The sequence below is a fragment of the Platalea leucorodia genome (genome assembly GCF_965183815.1).
Source record: "Platalea leucorodia genome assembly, chromosome: 2".
Taxonomy (NCBI): domain Eukaryota; kingdom Metazoa; phylum Chordata; class Aves; order Pelecaniformes; family Threskiornithidae; genus Platalea; species Platalea leucorodia.
In genome coordinates, this window is record NC_138824.1 from 108575971 (window position 1) to 108593428 (window position 17458).

General features: G+C 38.6%; 1 protein-coding gene across 2 annotated transcripts in view; it reads right to left on the reverse strand.

Moving 5' to 3' along the window:
• Positions 1 to 17458, reverse strand: part of USP25 (ubiquitin specific peptidase 25) — a 95419-nt gene that overhangs the window by 43512 nt on the left and 34449 nt on the right. For both annotated transcript variants that reach the window (XM_082304384.1, XM_082304385.1), the window contains exon 5: positions 12058 to 12220. In XM_082304384.1, the coding sequence (XP_082160510.1) occupies positions 12058 to 12220 (163 nt within the window). The remainder of the gene's footprint in view (positions 1 to 12057; positions 12221 to 17458) is intronic.

The following is a 17458-nucleotide window of genomic DNA, read 5'->3' on the forward strand; positions in this document are numbered from 1 at the left end:
TTAATCTACTGCCAACACCACTAATGCTAACAGGACAGCGTCATGTTGTAGCTCTTCTATACTGAGCTAAATCAACTTCAGGAAACTTCATTTAAAAAAAAAAAAAAGATAGTTTCCCAGTGTAAGTGTAAACAGGTATACAATAAGTGTGCCTGAGACCAACCAATTTTTGTGCCTGAGGTACCTCAAGGATGAACCTATGGTTCTTCCCAAGGTAAGGAGATATAAATGAGCTCACCTAAGCCCTCACTGCAGCAGAGACCTCCCACAGCCAAGCACCCCAGTGCTTCAGAAAGGGGCTAGGCAGAACAATTCCCAGTTTGCTGAACCATCTGTGATGAAGCTTCCTACACCCAGGGTAGGCGATGCCATAGAGCAGAAGCCGTTCTTCTGCAGCCACCAAGAGAGACACAGCAGAGCCTGTCCCTGGCCCGAGTGCCACCCACTGGCCCCAGGCCAAAGCACTGGCCTTCCACACACATTGCGTGGGGCAGCATTTCATCTCTCACCCACTTGGCTTCAGCTACAGGAAGGTGTCAGGAGCCCCAGTGCAAGAAAACAGGCTGGATCTGAAATGTGGATACTCTGTATCTACTGGCCTTGATCAAATATGCTTAAAATTTACCAATGTAAAGTATGCAAAACTTATGCATGCAAGAAAAATTATCTAAAAGTTCGGGTTATGTTTTTTTTTTTTTGGTTTTTGTTTTTTTGAACAACAACAGAAATCCAGCGCCAGTTTAGGGTGTTCAAACTAACCGTGCTGAATGACAACAGACATACTGTGGCTTTCCCCTGCTATAGGTGGTGGTGATGCAGACGTATTTCCTGTCATGCCAGAAAGAGCTAGGTAGAGTTGTAGCTTCAAGACTGTAAGACATTAAAAACATTCACTTCTCTAAGTAATGTCTACCCTCATTATACGGAGTCCAAACAGAGTTTCAGAATATAAGCTGCCTTTGTTTCACCTAAAACACCCTGCCTATCCCTTTTTCCCCCCTTGATGTCTAGGATTATCAGATATAAGGACCTTGGCAGAACTTAGGTTGCTTGAGTAAAGAATTAATTCTTAACATTCAAGAACTGTGATGCTACATTAATACTGCAAGAATAGAAATTAGTCAGCATATTAAATCCATAAAAGCTTGGCATGCAACACAGATCATTAAGGGCTGCCAGCAGAGTCCTAAAATAGTAAAGGTACTGACATCAACAATACTTGGAGATTAGGAAAACAGTACTCGTGCGTCTAGATAAAAGATGACCTATCAAGTGCCTGCACAGAGCTTTAGACAGGCTCTCTCTGATGGATTCTTGCAAGTTCTGTAAGCACAGGGCACTAAACCCAGCTGTCTCAGTAGCAGATGTATGAAAACCTTTTGTTTTCTTTGACTAGCAATTTTGTATTTGTTTCCACTGCTGAGAACAAAAAAAAAAAGCAAAAAAATTCTGTGCAAGAAATGAGGAATTTTTAATATTGATCACCTTTCTACACCATAATTTCATAATACTATAAACATTGCCATCTTTCTATTCCATTCGTAAAGATTAAGGTTGGAAGAAAGGACAGACTTTCAAATTGATCTGTGAAACACATACTAAAGCGATTCAGGCTACTAATTCTAAACCAGTCAGCAAAATGCCAGAAACATTCTTATTTGGCAGAAAAATCATCTAGCATGCTCAAGCAGAATGAATACATTTGACCAGTGCTGTAATGACTGCAGAAAACCTAAACTTCTCCTAAGGTGATAAGTAAGGAAAAAAAAAAAAAAAAAAAATTAAGGTTAGCAAACAAAATAGGACCTACCTACTGGCAGACAGCTGGAACACCACCAGCATATTGTGAAATGCGGTCATCATTCAGGTTTCTCTTAGAGCAGCCCAAGAAAAAGTTGTGCAATTTCTATTCTTGTGGCAGGCCAGTTTGTAGGCTCCCTTTTAGCAAAGTGAAGGGGATTAACAACAGGCAAGGATGCCACAACTACCGTAAGGGTACGTAACGATACCCATGCATCAGCAGCAAATATTGGCTAGGAATTTGTCCAAGTTAGTGTTAAGGCTTGAGATTTAATAGGAGAAAAATACAAAGACTAACTTGAATTTTGACAAAGAAAATTTAGGAAGGAGTTAATTTGGCTAGTAACCAAAAAACTAAGTATATCTTATTAGTGCAGCTTGAAAAGCAGCTCTTCTGCAGGGGGAAAGAGAAGTATGCATTTCTACAGAGCTCCTAAGCGAATTGCTTCAGGTACTAGCATTTAGCTAAAACATGATTCTTGTTTAAGTTGAAAGCTTATATATGCATTAACACATTGCAACACCCATTTGCCTCATTTAGTCATCTGGGGCCTTTTATACATTTCCAATTTTACATTTATTCAGATTCTAAAGCCACAAAGCAGAGACCATATCTACCTTCATTTTGTATAGCAAGCAGAGAACAATCTTAAAGAATGAATACAATTATTATTGTTCTAAAAATAAAAAGCAAAAATAGAGCTCTGCCTATGTCATTAAGTATATTACTTGGAATACTTTGCCTCTGCCAACATGACAAATTAGACTTATGTTCTCACTTCACTTTATAAACAATTTTGGTGGTTTACTGTATACCAAGCTAGTTTTAGTGGCATAGATCAGCCATTATTAGGGTTAACTTTTCATTCAGGCCAATAATCTAAAACAAAGAAAACATAGAACGCTATGGAATGTATGCTCCCACCTGCACACATTACTATATGTTCCTTCCAATAACATCAAGAACTTTAAATTTACTAGTTATCAATATTTGAAGAGCTAAGGATTCGAAATAAAAGTACTCCTAAATACTGCGCTTAGGCTTATTAGTGACTTAACACTCCAGCATGCCTCAGATTGAATATTAGTGTCCAGCAAAGATCCATACTGCAAAAACATAAGCAACTTCACTGGCAACTAAGTCTACTTCTCTCCAACTTTCAAGTCTTTTGGACTCTATACCACTAATTTGGGAGAATCACTTCTCCCGCCTCTTTAAGGCCTTCCCCACTTTTTGTATTTATTGATCTATTTTACCTTTTGGTTCACATTCTTGAACCTACTTTTCTCACAGCAAAGTCCACGAAGTGGCTGTTTGTTGCCACTGCACTGGCCGCTCTGCTCCTGCGCCACGCTCCTTTCCACCCAGCACCTCCTTATAACTCACGCTGGGGCTGCCTCCTACTCCACTTGTGCATGTCTTATTCAGGTAAGTGGTAAATCCCGTTTTCAAACTAGAGACTCATGACAGGCATCTAATGTGGTCATCAGGCCTGTATTTGAGTCTATGCATGCATTGCATAGCAGTAGAAGTCAGCAAGCATAAATACAACAAGAATTCTTCCTAACATGCTTAAACTAAAAGGAAACTGACTGCTATACATATAAAAAAATTAGTTTAAACACATTTTACTTACAATGTAGAAAATAATTATTGTAACAAGACTAAAGAGAATTTTAAATACATTTTCTTTTAAGCCCTGTGTGTTAAGCTCTGTGTATTGTCTGCTACCTTTTAGAGAAAAAAATAAAAGAAAAAAAACCAACCACCTTAAGAAAATGAGGAAGTCACCCAAAACATATTCCTGATATTGCCTTGTTCCATACACTGAGAATTTGACACAGTCAAAAGCCTTCCTGAAAATTCTTGCATTCTTTAGAGAACTGCATGTAAGGAAGAGGGAAGGGGAGAGAAGAAAACAGCTTCAAAGCTGGGAATTGAACAGGTTCCTGTTCAAACTTAGTTGTGAAAGTATTGGAAGAGGAGTTTTTTCTCTCTCCCTCTCGGAAACAAAACTCATACAGACAGATATGACACTATCTCATGGCTGAACTTCAGCAGAACAACCCCACATGTACAGTGGTAGCGGTCAGGAAAATATTTCGCATTTTCAAAGTCACAGAGAGATTTAATCCCAGATCTTAAAAGCTTTAGAAAGTATCTCAAAAAGGACATTTCTATTTATAAACAGCATTTTATTCATCATCAGCATTCCAAACTGCTGAAAACCAAGGTATAAAATGCAGTTTTAAGCTGTCATGTTTAGATTTTCCAAAAGGCTGAGGTGTAACATAGGAGAAGATGGAAAACAGCTTTCATACTGTTTGATCCAGAAAGTCAAACTAACTTAAGACATCTAGCAGACTTGGGTTAAGTCAACATTTTAAACAAACAGCTCACCATGGTATTACCAGCCTGCATTTAGAAAACATTTACTTGTTTATAGCAACAAACTCGGAACATTACTGCAATTCAGAAGACAGATAAGTATGATATGAGATGTGTCCAGAAGAATTCACTTTATACTTGCGTCTTGGCACATACTAAAAAATGCCATTCAACCACTCCTCTATTACATGTTCAAAGCAAGAAAAAAAAAAAATCTGTTAGGACATAAAATAACAGCCAACATTTCCTTACATGGTTACAGTTTTCAACTTCTTGCCTAAATGCACAGCGGCATGAAATAAGTTTGTGGTATAACTTTAAACACCACACCTAAACAATGCAATGGCTTTATGCCCTTCTAAACCTAGGACCTACACATATGATCACAACCCAACACTTACTCTGTATCCTTTATTTTAATTAAATGAACAACAATTTATGAGTCAAAGCTAAAGCCATCATCCATTAAAGCTTTCCAACCCTTCAAAACAGAAATTTTGCAATATTATATAAACTAAATATAAGGTAAGAGTTTGAAAAAAATCACACAAGCAACCCGAGGGAACTGGAGACCAGAGAGAATAATAAAAAGCAGGGAAAGGAATATCCTGTCAGCAAATATCATAGGATGACTGCACTTGGAAGTGACAGGTCGATCTTTACTCAACAGGGGAAGAGAGGGAGTGATGGAGGGAGGGAAAGCAAGAAACTACATTCCAACATCATTATTCCTCTGCCCATGAAGCTCTACTGAACAGTTTATATCGTATTCCACCCCCCAGGCTATTGGACAGAGAAAATAGTGGAAAGAAAATATTCCATCAATGACCATTTTAATTCAAACGGGGATTGTGCACTGAATGTTCTCCAGCATGCAGCCTTCCATTACATGCCCAGGGAAGCAAGGGAGTCGTGTAAAATGTACATATACGCAGCTCTTATTATGTAATTAATAGGCTTTTTGGTATTAATGCACTACCACATCATCCACCACAAGCCTTTCCATTCAACGTGACAAATAGGATGAACAATGCAGAAGTTAAATACTTCTGGTAAGCTGCTTCAAAGATGGTAGGAGCAATAGCCGAGCCACCAACTGGGAAGCAAATACTTGCTTGATTCTCACCCATCAAGCTGTCTTGCTTCTTCCCAGAACTAAAAGCTTATGATCAAATGAGATCCTAACCCCAAATATATTGACATCAGGAAAGCAAGAAGGCTGCTCCTAAACACAATGCGAGAGTAAAATGCCAAAAATCGTGTTAGGGACCCTGAAAATAAAAGTTAAAGAGCAGCCATGGAGATTTATGCTTTTAAGATGGTAGCTTGTTAATTCTTTGCTCTGCAAGCTATGCGCTGTTGGGGAAGGAAAAAAACAAAATAAGAGATGTCTCATTTTTCAATGACTAACCACACTCCCAGAGAAAAGAGTGTGGAGATGCCAAACCCCAGCTGTCCTGTTGGGATAACTCATTTGGTAAAGGGAGGAGCTACAATCTGGACAGGCCCTTGGGAAGTCATGAGACCCAGGAAAATGCTGCACCTTGTACTTTAGGAATGGGACTTGGGGAGAGGAGAAAGAGAGCGGCATTTACAGTACAATTTGCATGTGATTCCCCACACACTTTCTTCCTTTCATCAGAAATCTGTCTTAGTGCACCGAGTGGACAATATTCACTGAACGACCAACTGCTTGGTATTTCCCAGGACACCTTTTTCAAAGGGCAAGGACTGCCAGGGCATTACTTCTCGCACATGACTGAAACCCTACGTGGAACTCCAAAAGATAAAGTTAGTCTTGTGCAATGTCTTAAAGCAAAACACCTGGGAGACAACTTGCAGAGTCAGCAAGCCAACAGACATGATTCCAATAGTGCATTCGTGTTCTGCAAGTTATCTGCCTTCTACGTCCTGCAAACACTTAACTTGTGCTCAGTGTGACACAAAGGAGCCACTTCACAGGCTCAATAAAGTGTTATTTATAAGCCATTTTCAGACTATAAACCCTTAAGCCCAAGGAAAATTCTGAAGTTACCTTTTTACACGAAAGCCACTGAAATCTACTGCAAAAAAGGAAGTAAAAACACGTAGTAGTACATTGGTGTTTTGTTTCTTTAAAGAACTTGATATCTCAAGTTCTATTTCAAGAGCAGATACATGCAGTTACAATGAGAATTAAAAAAAGAAAAAAAAAAAAACCAACATACAAACAGCCTTCTAGAAATATTCTAAAGCCTCAAGATTTAGGTATCCTTCCATAAAAGTTAATCTAACTGAACAGTAGCAAAAGCATGTATGGGTGAACTCCTGTCAAAAATGTAGGTTTATTAGAAGTTCAAGAGGAGGTAGGAAAATTGTTGAGGGACTTGATTCATTTCTTGGCAGGTAAGGAAGAAGTGAACATGCTTTAATACAGTTTCGTTTTGACATATTTTCTTTGGGACTCCTTTAAATTCAAGTTATTATCAACTCAAAACTCTTCAACAGCAGAACAGATTTTTAGAAGTTACACTGGAAAAAAAAATATTACTGTTCATTCTAATGATGCTGAATGTAATTGTTGAAAGCAAAACTTTGTTTTGGAGCTATCTGAAGAGAGACTCCCCTCTTCCCCTACAGAAGATGATGCCTTCTACATGCGCGTATTTCTCCAATGCACAAATAAATACAGATTAAAAGGCAGTATTTCTAGCAACGTTTGAATTTTGTTATGGTTTGCTGTCATTCACTGCAAATGTATTTTAAGGAATTTCAGTCTCAATACAAATACAACAAACCACTGATTATTTGATTAAGTCAGCGAATTGGTGGCTATAAAAACCAACATACATTGCATAAGGAAACTGCCAAAATGTCAAAAGCTTTTTTTTTTCCTTAACAAGCACCCCTTAAACAGAAGCAAAAAGATTTTTCTTTCTTTGCAATTTAGTTTTAGATTATATTACACAATATATCATTGTGACTGACAGTAGTTAACATTTAGATATTGTTGACCTATGTGATGTGTCAGGTTTCAAGAGACACCTAAAGAAAGCTTGAAAATACTTCTACTTAGTCAATGCAACCCAAGGAGTCAATCTGCCCTGTGGATAAATAAATACGGTATTAGCTAATGCTCTAAATTAACATGCATTAAATTTCCTGGGATGGTTGTTTGAAACATAAGTCTTCCTGGCTGGCAGACAATACTAATAACCTATATTTTCAACCAACTGAAGTTATAAATCTTTCAATGGTTTACTTGAATTACATTCTATAGACCTAAACACAGAAGTTTAATGATCTTTTAGGATCGAACCATGATAATTCCAAATGCCACAGATTTTCACATAATATGGGTGGTAACCATAAGAACTAGCTAGTCCTCTTTATAATCCATTTTCAAGGTATAAAATTGCACACCAGGTATAAATAACATGAGATCATAGGTCTAGCATAGGTTTTTACATTCCCTAGCTTCTGTTCTTATCTCTGTGGTTAATGAATTAAAATTCAGGTTTCCTTGAAAACATTTATTTAAACATTTGCAGTTTCCTATATATAAATATTTCTTTTACAGAAATGCATATACACATAAAATCAGTTATCTTGAGATTCGGGACTACTATGGAATGTAAAATCTGAGTACACAACAGAGAAGGTAAAACTCCAAGTCATATTAGCTCCACAAAGAGCTTTATGGAATAAAATGTTTCTTTATATTAGCACCAAAGATAATGTTTCTGCTATTGGAAAAAGAGTTATGCACATGAAGGAATAAGGAAAGGAGGAGAGATGAACAAGGAAAACAAAAAGACCTCAGGAAAACAGAAAATTCAAACACTTCGATAGATTACTAGATGCTGAAAGGAAAGAGGCCTAAGAACATGAAAACTTTGGTGGGAAGGGAGGTGGTAGAACGAATAAAGGAGTCTTTCCATTTCATTATCTACAGCATTACTTAAGTATTACCTGCATGGAAGTAAATCCTGCCCATAAAAAAACCAAACCCAAAACCCAACAACAACAAAAAAAACCCTCCACCCAACACCAAGAAGTCAAAAAGAACATGGATAACAGCAATCCAATTTATGTAGTCTACTGGGATTTCAGAGTAATTTCTGGAGTTGTCATTCCACAAAAGCTTTTAACTAAGCAGTGATGAGGTAAGATGGAAGGCCCAGGCACAGACAAATAAGCGATCGAAACGAAAAAGAGGGCAGAAGCAAACCATCTGTTCCAGCCTGAAGCAAGGTTATGGCAAATTCATGAAGTCTGTGCTGGTAAGCAAAATTCAGGAGTGATCTAGGAAAGAGTGCAAGTGGCAAGACGACCAAGTTTGCTCCGTACAGAGATATGCAATGTAGCAAAAACAAGAGCTGGCAAAGACGAACTGACAGAAGGATCATACGGGACTGAGCAACTACATAATAAGAAAGCTAAATTCAACACTGGTAAGTGTACAGTGAGGTACGTGGTGGAAAGGAACCTTAAAATTTATAGAAAATGATGGGCACCAAGCTAACTAGTATTACTCAAAACTTTAGATTTATGACACATAGTTCCACGAAATTATCAGTTCAATGCATGAAGTAGTTAAAAGTAGAATAAAATAATTAAGAAAGGAAGACAGAATGAAACAGAAATATTACTATAGAATCATAGGGTAATTCAGCTCAGAAGGGACTGATGGAAGTCTCTTGTCAAACCTCCTACTCAAAGCAGGAGGTCACCTGTGAGATCAGACCAGGCTGCTCAGGGCTTTTTCCAGGCATGTCTTAAAAGCCTTCAAGGTTGAACAGAGCCTGCACAGCTTCTCTGGGCAACCTCCACTGCCTGCCTGTCCTCATGGGGAAAAAATGCTTCTTATATCCAGGCTGAATCGCCCTTATCTCAACTTACTCCCATTGCCTCTCATCCTCGCAATATGCACTGCTGTGAAAAGCCTGGCTCCATCTTCTCAAAGGTCAGCTAATGCAGACCATCCCATAGCTTCCCAGGCTGACTTTTTGGCCTGTCTGCAGTTAATCAGAAACCTCTTTGATTCTCCATGACCTTTCAAAGATTAATAGAGAGCGGCCTTGCTAAGACTTCCCCCCCATTCTCTCAGGACCACTGGATGCAGCTCAGGGGGTCCTGTGGACTTATATGGGTGAAGTTTCCTCAAGTAATCTCCGACTCAATCCTTAACCACTGCTCAGAGTTCCTCTCCCCCAACGAAGCACAGTGGTCTGGGAGACCTCATTGGTGAAGACTGAGGCAAAGCAAGGCACCGAGTACCTCAGCCTTATTTAAGCCTGCTATCACTAAATCACCTGCTCTATTCAGCAACAGAACAGCATTCTCCTTGCTCAGGCTTTTATGACTAGCATAGCATCAAAACCTCTTCTTGTCAACCTAGACATCCCTTGAGGCATCAACTCCAGGCTAGCTTTCACTTTCCTAACACCATCCCTTCATGCCTGAGCAACATTTCCAAACTCCTCAGTAGCCCATCTCTGCTTCAAGATCCTGCACACTGCCTGTTTGCACTGGAGCTTGGCCATGAGTTCCCTGAGTGGCAGAATGGACTCTTCTTGCAATTAGAGGATGCTGCCAGCTTTCCTGAGCTCCTCTGCCCTTCAGAGCTGCCTCCTATGGGATCCCAGATACCAACTTCCTGAAGAAGCCAAAGGTTGCTCTCCTGAACTCTAGGGTCTGTACCCTGTTACTCCTTCCTCACTCCCATCAAGATTTTGAACTCTACTATTTCATGGTCACTGCAGTCAAGAGTACCCATGTTACTACATCTCCAACCATTTCTTCCATTTTAGGGAACAGCAGATCCCCTAGTTGGCCCAGAAGTATTTGTATCAAGAAGTTGTCCTTGATACTCTCCAGAAATCTGGTTTGCTTGTGTCCTGCTCTGTTGGACTTCCAGCATGTGTCAGGATGTTTATTAAAGTTCCCCATGGGAACCACAGACCGTTATCCAGAGACTTCCTTGGCTTTAGAAAAAGCTTCATCCTTATCCTGAGGAGGGTGGTCTGTAACGGGGTGGTACCTTTACCAGCCTCTCCTCTGATCCTGACCCACAAACTCTCATCTTAAACTGTTATCTTGTCCCTCACAAGTACCACATACATTTGAGCTGCTCCTTCACAAGGAACACCCTTCCTTGTCATCCCTACTTGTCTTTCCTGAAGAGCCTGTATCTGTCCATCATACCACCTCATAAATTCATAGCCCAATCACACCTTGAGACCTTTCCTGGTCCCCCAACTAAAATGCTACTGGAGCTAGAAAAGATCTGGAGAACAGCAACAAGGCAGATGAGAGGTTAGAACACATTCTATATAGGCAACAACTCAGCAGTCAGCTTGGGGGCGGGGGGGGGAGGAAAAGAGAAACCACTGACCTGTTGAAAGAAAGTATGACAGCAGTCCATAACTGTAATGGCAATCAATTTTTAACTGTCTTGTCCACCAGGAAACATGGAGGCCACCAGACAAAGCTAGTGGGAGCCAGGTTCAAAAACCAAACAAAACCAATGGGGTTTTTCATACAACAGGGAGCACAACTACGGAATTCCTACCCAAAGGACCCTATGGGTGAAAGAAGTTTGCAACGTTCAAGGGACACAAGTACATAAAAGAGAGGTCCACTGGGGATTACCAACTAAACAAACTGCAAAGGATCAAGAAACTCCCTCAAGATGAAAGCAGTTGGAGACTTGGGAGTGTTTTAACAGAGCAGTATCACTTTATACTCCTCAGTAAGCATCCATTTGCAGAAATTACTAGGCAGAACATTGATCTAAATGGACTCAGCCTGAAGTACAACAGCCATCACTATGAAAGTAACAATATTAGTTTATCTAAAGTGCTTCAGCCTGACAGTAAATTGTTAAAAACTGGTACTAAATATTTTATTTGCTTCCTCTCAAAATATCAGATTATGAAAAGTTACAATATGCTGAATTTGCTTCTTGTAGACTAAAAATAAATTTTTCCCTCTGTTGTATTCCAGTTTCACCCACAGTTTTCTGTGGGTTTGGATGCTTATAAATACACCTACAGATTATTTACAGAAACATATACAGATTTAGCAATCACTTCTAAAAAACCATCTCTTGAAAGATGGATTCATAAAGTTTATGTACAATAAATTATTGATATTAGAACATTAGATTTCACTAGACAAGTTGAAGTATCTGTACTCATTTCCCTACTGACCTTATCTTTAAAAAAAGGTAGCTTTTAATTCAGCTACATATACACAAAAACAGACTAAGAGCACACCTATTGGCTGTATTAGGTAAAACAACCCAAACCAGACACAATTGCATCCATATCAGACCTTCACTTTCCTCCTCCTCAAGTTTCCTTCTCTATCAGTTATTCCTTCTTTTATCCTACTCAGCTATCTATTTCCTCATAGCTATTCCAGTAAGCACTCCATGATTGAGGGTGTCTCATTTCTTCTACCTACCTCCATTGTCAGCCACCCCCTTTCAGTCATTTGCATGCATTGCTTTTAATATAAAAAGTCTGTTCCTCATCTGTAATCCAGTTTTCACATGTTCTTAGGCATCCACAATTGTTATTGATGTCAGCAGGAGCTGCAGACACCCAGGATCTTCAGAGACTCAACTCCTTGTCTTCAATAACTTTTTAATAAGAAACATTTTGAAACTTCACTTAGTTATGCTACGGTACTTTCTACACTTCAGACTTATGGATGAACATGTTAAGAGATGCAATAAATAAGTAATGCTCAAAACCACCTCATGCAGTGCCCTAAACTTCCCAGGAAAACAGATATCTTAAGTTATCCACTTAAAATAAGATAACTCACCTCACATTAAATACAATGAAGAGTATACACAGCAAATCGAAGAGGGTGCTTACCTGAATGACAGCACTAAACCAGCACGTGTTGCCAACATTCTTTAATCCTACTGGACAGTTGTCTTGCCGCTTTCGATCATAAGGGTTTGGAGAGTCACTCCATACCTCTGGATGTGTCCTCTTTAAACTTGCTTTATTTTCTGCAATACTGGCTTCTAGAACTCTTTGGGAACAGAAGGGAGGGAAAAATGTGAGAAAAAGAAAAAAAAAAAAAAAGACATAGTACACGACCTTCAATTACTAATACAGACATCTTAATTACATCATAACTTATTGCTGCTGAACTTGCTTTTAAATTTATATGCAATAATATGTCTTCAAAATTAAGATGCTATTTTACTTTTAGATATGTTATAGTAATTCCATTACCTTTTGGAAAATGGTATCAGTGAGTGATTGAATCCCTGCGAGAGCTCAAGATACAAGAGCCATATCTGCAAGTCATCAATTATTTAAGAACCAGATTCAAATAGGATCGACAAAAAGAAATTTTAGGCAGCACTATTAGTGTAGTGCTTTCATCTACAAATGCTTTTATTGGTATGCAAAGCACAAAGTCACCAATATTTATCTTACTGATGGGAAACCAAAGTTAGCTAGGCAACTTTCAAAAATGGAAGACACTTCTTCAGTTTCCATTTTTGCAACTTATGCAACTGTATTTTTGCTTTACTTAGCAAGTAATTACTTTACGAGCCATGGAAAGACATCTCCCCGCAATTTTTCAAATGCCAGCCAGCGAGTTAATTGTATGTTTCAGTGACCACACTCTTTGCAGGAAACTGTTCCTACATGATTTATGCTGAATGTCCATATTTCGCAAGACAGTAAGATCTGATGTGTGTTACGCTCCCAAACTCAAGCTTCACTCAACACAGTATTTCTGTATCAGCACATATCCTTAGCCTGGTGACAAAGAACACCTTAAAGGTAACTTGTGGTAGCTACATATTCTAAATAGAAAGATGGAGATGGATACATTCAGGTCATATAACAACGGCTCTAACTAATAAGCAGAGTTGCCTGGCCATGTGCACTATCGACACAGCTACTATCCCCAACCATCTAGTCCAACTATCCTACAGAAGGCTGAGCTCCTATGGAAGTACTACGTTTGCTAAGCACAGGATTTCCAGAGCTGCATGACAAGCATCGAAGTAGCCTGTGCAGCCTGGAAGGTTGCCCCTTTGGTTCTAGACTCACTAAATATCAAAGAAAGGCAGGTCTAGGCTGGTCTGTAAATGGAGTTACTAAAGGACAAAGTTTGAACACCTTAGAAAAACCAAAGCGGGACACACACACACACACGCACACCACATGATGTAGACCCTCAGTTTCCTAACTACATTTTTGTTTCAAGCTATGCTCTTGTCAAAGTAAGAAAAGGTGTCTTACAAGATATACAAGAACTATTAAACATTATATGAATTTACTACAGGTAACTGCTTTGGGGGACATACTAATTTGTTATTGCTACTTATTTTGAACAAAAAAAAAATAGAAGCATTCAGAATTTGGGAGTGCATTTGGTATAAATACCACTTTTGTATTATTACATCTCAGGAAGACCCTAAAACTTGTCATCTCTTAAGGATTAATTGATTTCTGATATTTAGTTTTTGACATATAACCTCGTAAGCAGCACATCTTTTTTCAAAGGACACTGAAAGGACACGTATATAATCCTCTAAGACCTTCTGCTCTGACATCTCTTCAAACAATGCATAGGGATGGAACCTGATTCTTCAGTGGTAGAAGACGCTTACACTGGCAATGATAATGTTATCTCCTAAGCAAACCCCAAAATGTAAAGAAACAAATTCATTTCCCTTCTCACTGATACAATCCTTTAAAAGTGTTAAATGACCAGTGTATCTCTGCTTTGAGCGTAAAATTTATTTATGGGGACATTAAAAATTAATTGAAAACAAATGTCATACATATTTCAAATAATTTCTCATTCAGGTAGAATTACCTAAACTCTTGTTTAAAGTAAATTGAAGGGACCTTTAAAACTGACGGGAAAACTCTGACAGACTAGAATAAATTTAGAATGATGTTGTAACAGGACTACAATACCTACTCCATACCACTTTTGTTTTAAGGAAACAATCTAACTTCCCCGCCAGCTCAAGAATATTTCAAGATATTTCAAGATTCAAGTCCAGAAAAATGTATATTCTCAAACTGAAATAGTTCCTTGACCCCAAGGGTATTACCACTGATCAACTTAATTACCTACTAAAATTTCTTCCTTGCATTTGTTTTTGTATTTCTTTAGCAGGTGAGGGATTTCCTTATCTCTAGTTCCACCTCAAATCTGTTTCCAACAAAGTATTTCATTCTCAAGGCTTCATGATATTTTTCCTTATTTTACTCATAACATTATCTGTCCTCAGAGAGCACATACAATAGCTGCACACCCTACGTGCCAAATTCATTTTCAGCCATAATGATAGCTGTGATGCAAACTGAAGTAAAAGTGAGCACAGTAAACAGGAACCTAATGATCAGCTCAAAAGCTACATAAATAAATGTATTTACCAGCATAGTGAGTATACATCGTATGCTATAATGTTCACTACATTATATTCATACAGTCCTGATTTGGGAGACTACCTTTACAAAGCATCTTACTTGCACATCGCTCTCAACAAAATGAGCATCTTTCCAGAAAGTTAGCACAAGAATTTAGCAATTACACAGCCATAACACCCTCTTTTCAGCCCTCGGAGACCACAGCAGCAGTCGCTAGCAGCAGAGCCATAAGCTACGTGCAGGGTATGGCATGTCTCTAGCCTCACGGGACCAAAGGCTTCCCCACCTCCAAGTGCTGGAATCTTGTTTGGAGGGAAACGCTGGAGTGAGGGTCAGTTAATGCCAGGCTTGGCATGGGACTTGAACGCGGTATTTTATTTCTCTCCATAACAAGCTGGGCACAGCCAAGCAGCTTTGCAGAGCTGCCTGCACGGGGCTAGCCAGACAACGCAATAAGCTCCGAGCAAAGCGAGTCCACAGCATGAAAGTTCAACCAAACCATTTGGAGGAAGCCCACTAAACATGCTGCAGAAAAGCCCGCTCCAGCAGGCTACTCAGCTAAAAGATCAAGGAAAGGTCTTTATACTGTGGCTGTCTTACAGCTGGACATCCAGGAATATCCCCAACCCTACATCCCTCCCCAGTTTCACCTTTGATCTATGCACACAATGCTTAACCACAGTGCAGAGCCTTCAGCAGTTTCAATGACAATGTTACAAAAAACAAACAAAACAAAACAAAAAAATGCCTAGGGGTTGTGCAGATCCTTATGCACTTATAGTATGGGCTCTCATTTTAATACGGCTACTACCCTAGGCACAACACAGGCCAACTAATTTCTCCTTTCAGTCATATCTTACTAGCTTCCCCAGTGAAGCCCTATCTGGCTAGCCTCATTCTCCTTCAGTCCATGAAAAGTAATATAAACAGGAGAAACTTCTTCATATTAGGACATACACTGATCATGCACATTTCCCTGGAAAATTTAAAGAGGGAATAGTAAAAAAAAAAAAAAAACACAACAACAAAAAAACCCAAAACCACAACTTTAAACATGCCATGTACAAGATGTTCAGCTTGGACACTTGGACATTTCAGCTGCACTCCTCTCAACACCTACATAGTAATCAGATCTGTCCTCATTAAGTAGCACAAGGCAATTACATTCAGGAAGACAAATTCTACGTGCATTACAACATTAATTACACAAGTCAAGAAATTCCATTAATGCTCCCTTGGAAACCTTAACAAAATCAGTGCAAATTAGGTTCCAAACCACTATGAATACCTTTGAAGAAAAAAAAAAAATCTTCCACACCAAAAACTATTTAAGTATGCACACATCCTACATTATTAAAAATGAAAGACTTCCATAGTTTAATTTGCTTATTATTGACTTCTTATTTGATTTCTGCTTCTTATTTAACCTAGGAAAAACAAAAGTAAATGGCTGTAGTGTGACTTGTTTACAACCACAGCGTTCTACTTTTTGTTTTGCGAAGTCCTGCACAGATACTGTGCTTTCTATTGGAATGCCAACATTCTTCTGTGGGGTGTTAACTACAAAGTGATTTTTTTTTTTTTTTTAAATTAAAAAAAAAAAAAAAGGCAAACAAAACAAACCAGTCTGAAGTCCTGTCCTTAAGGAAACTGATGGAAAAGTTCAGATCAAGAATTCAAGAATTCTGAACTTCCTGCATGGGTACAACTCTGACATAATTTGCTATCAGCTCAGGGTGTATCTTGGTATGTAACTGAGTTGATCTAATACCCCAATGCTGCCAAAACCCCCAAGATTCTCACTCTTCTCTGCATCCATTCACAAGCAAAGTCCCATTTCCCTTTCTTGTGCCGTGATACACTCTGGATCTTTTAGTTAATATTTTTGTATGGCTTTGGGAGATGAATTCATGCAACAAATGCTCCAGAGAATACTACAGCAAGTACAGAATATGTTTTCAGTGTGCAGGCCATATCCCCATTGGTAGCAACAAGCTCTTAGTTTGCTATCGTGCACAATTTTGCCATCAAATATACGTCTCTGTTTCATCAGAAGACCAACATTTTTTTTCTCTGTATATAACTGAACAGATTGTCTACATGTCTCTGTACATACAAAAAAAAAAGGCATACTTTTATTTTCTGCAACCAGAAAAAATACACCATAATTTAAGTAGAATGTATTTATAATACTTCGTTATGGGTGAAGCAGATAAGACCAAAAAGGGCTTTTTACTCTGAGAAGTGAAAAACAAAGTCTACACAAAAAAAACTAAAGAATTGAGACTCCCAAGAAGTGAGCACAGCAGAAGCAGTCAAAGCCTGGGGAAGGGAAAGGAAAAAAAAAAAAAAAAAAAAGGGAAAAAGATTTCCTATATCCAGAAATAGGTCCATCTCTCTGAGTGTCTGCCTAAATCACGACTCTCTAATTATGACAATTGTGTCCTTCAAAAAGGAACATGCAAGAGCTGAACTTCTGAATCAGAACTGGACAGAACTTCCACTATAATCTTGTATACATGCACATACTGAGCTCTTAGAAAAAAAAATCAACCCCTTAAAATCTTCTTCAAATTAATGAGAATATAAATCCCTCTCATCCCACTCTTCTCTCCTAAAATATGCTATCTTAAACTCATATAACAAGATGGCTTTTATCACAAATAGGAGGAGCAAGGTAAGGGTATGTTTATTCTCACAATTAGTACATTTATTTTTCAAAAGGAAAAAGATGACGACTGTGGATGAAGTAAGTCTCCATATTCTCAGAGTTGGACTTTTCTGATAAGCTATTTAGTCTGTCAAATACAGTGAACTGAGGAAAAGCATTATTGTGGTGAATCTCCTCCATCTAAATAAATTT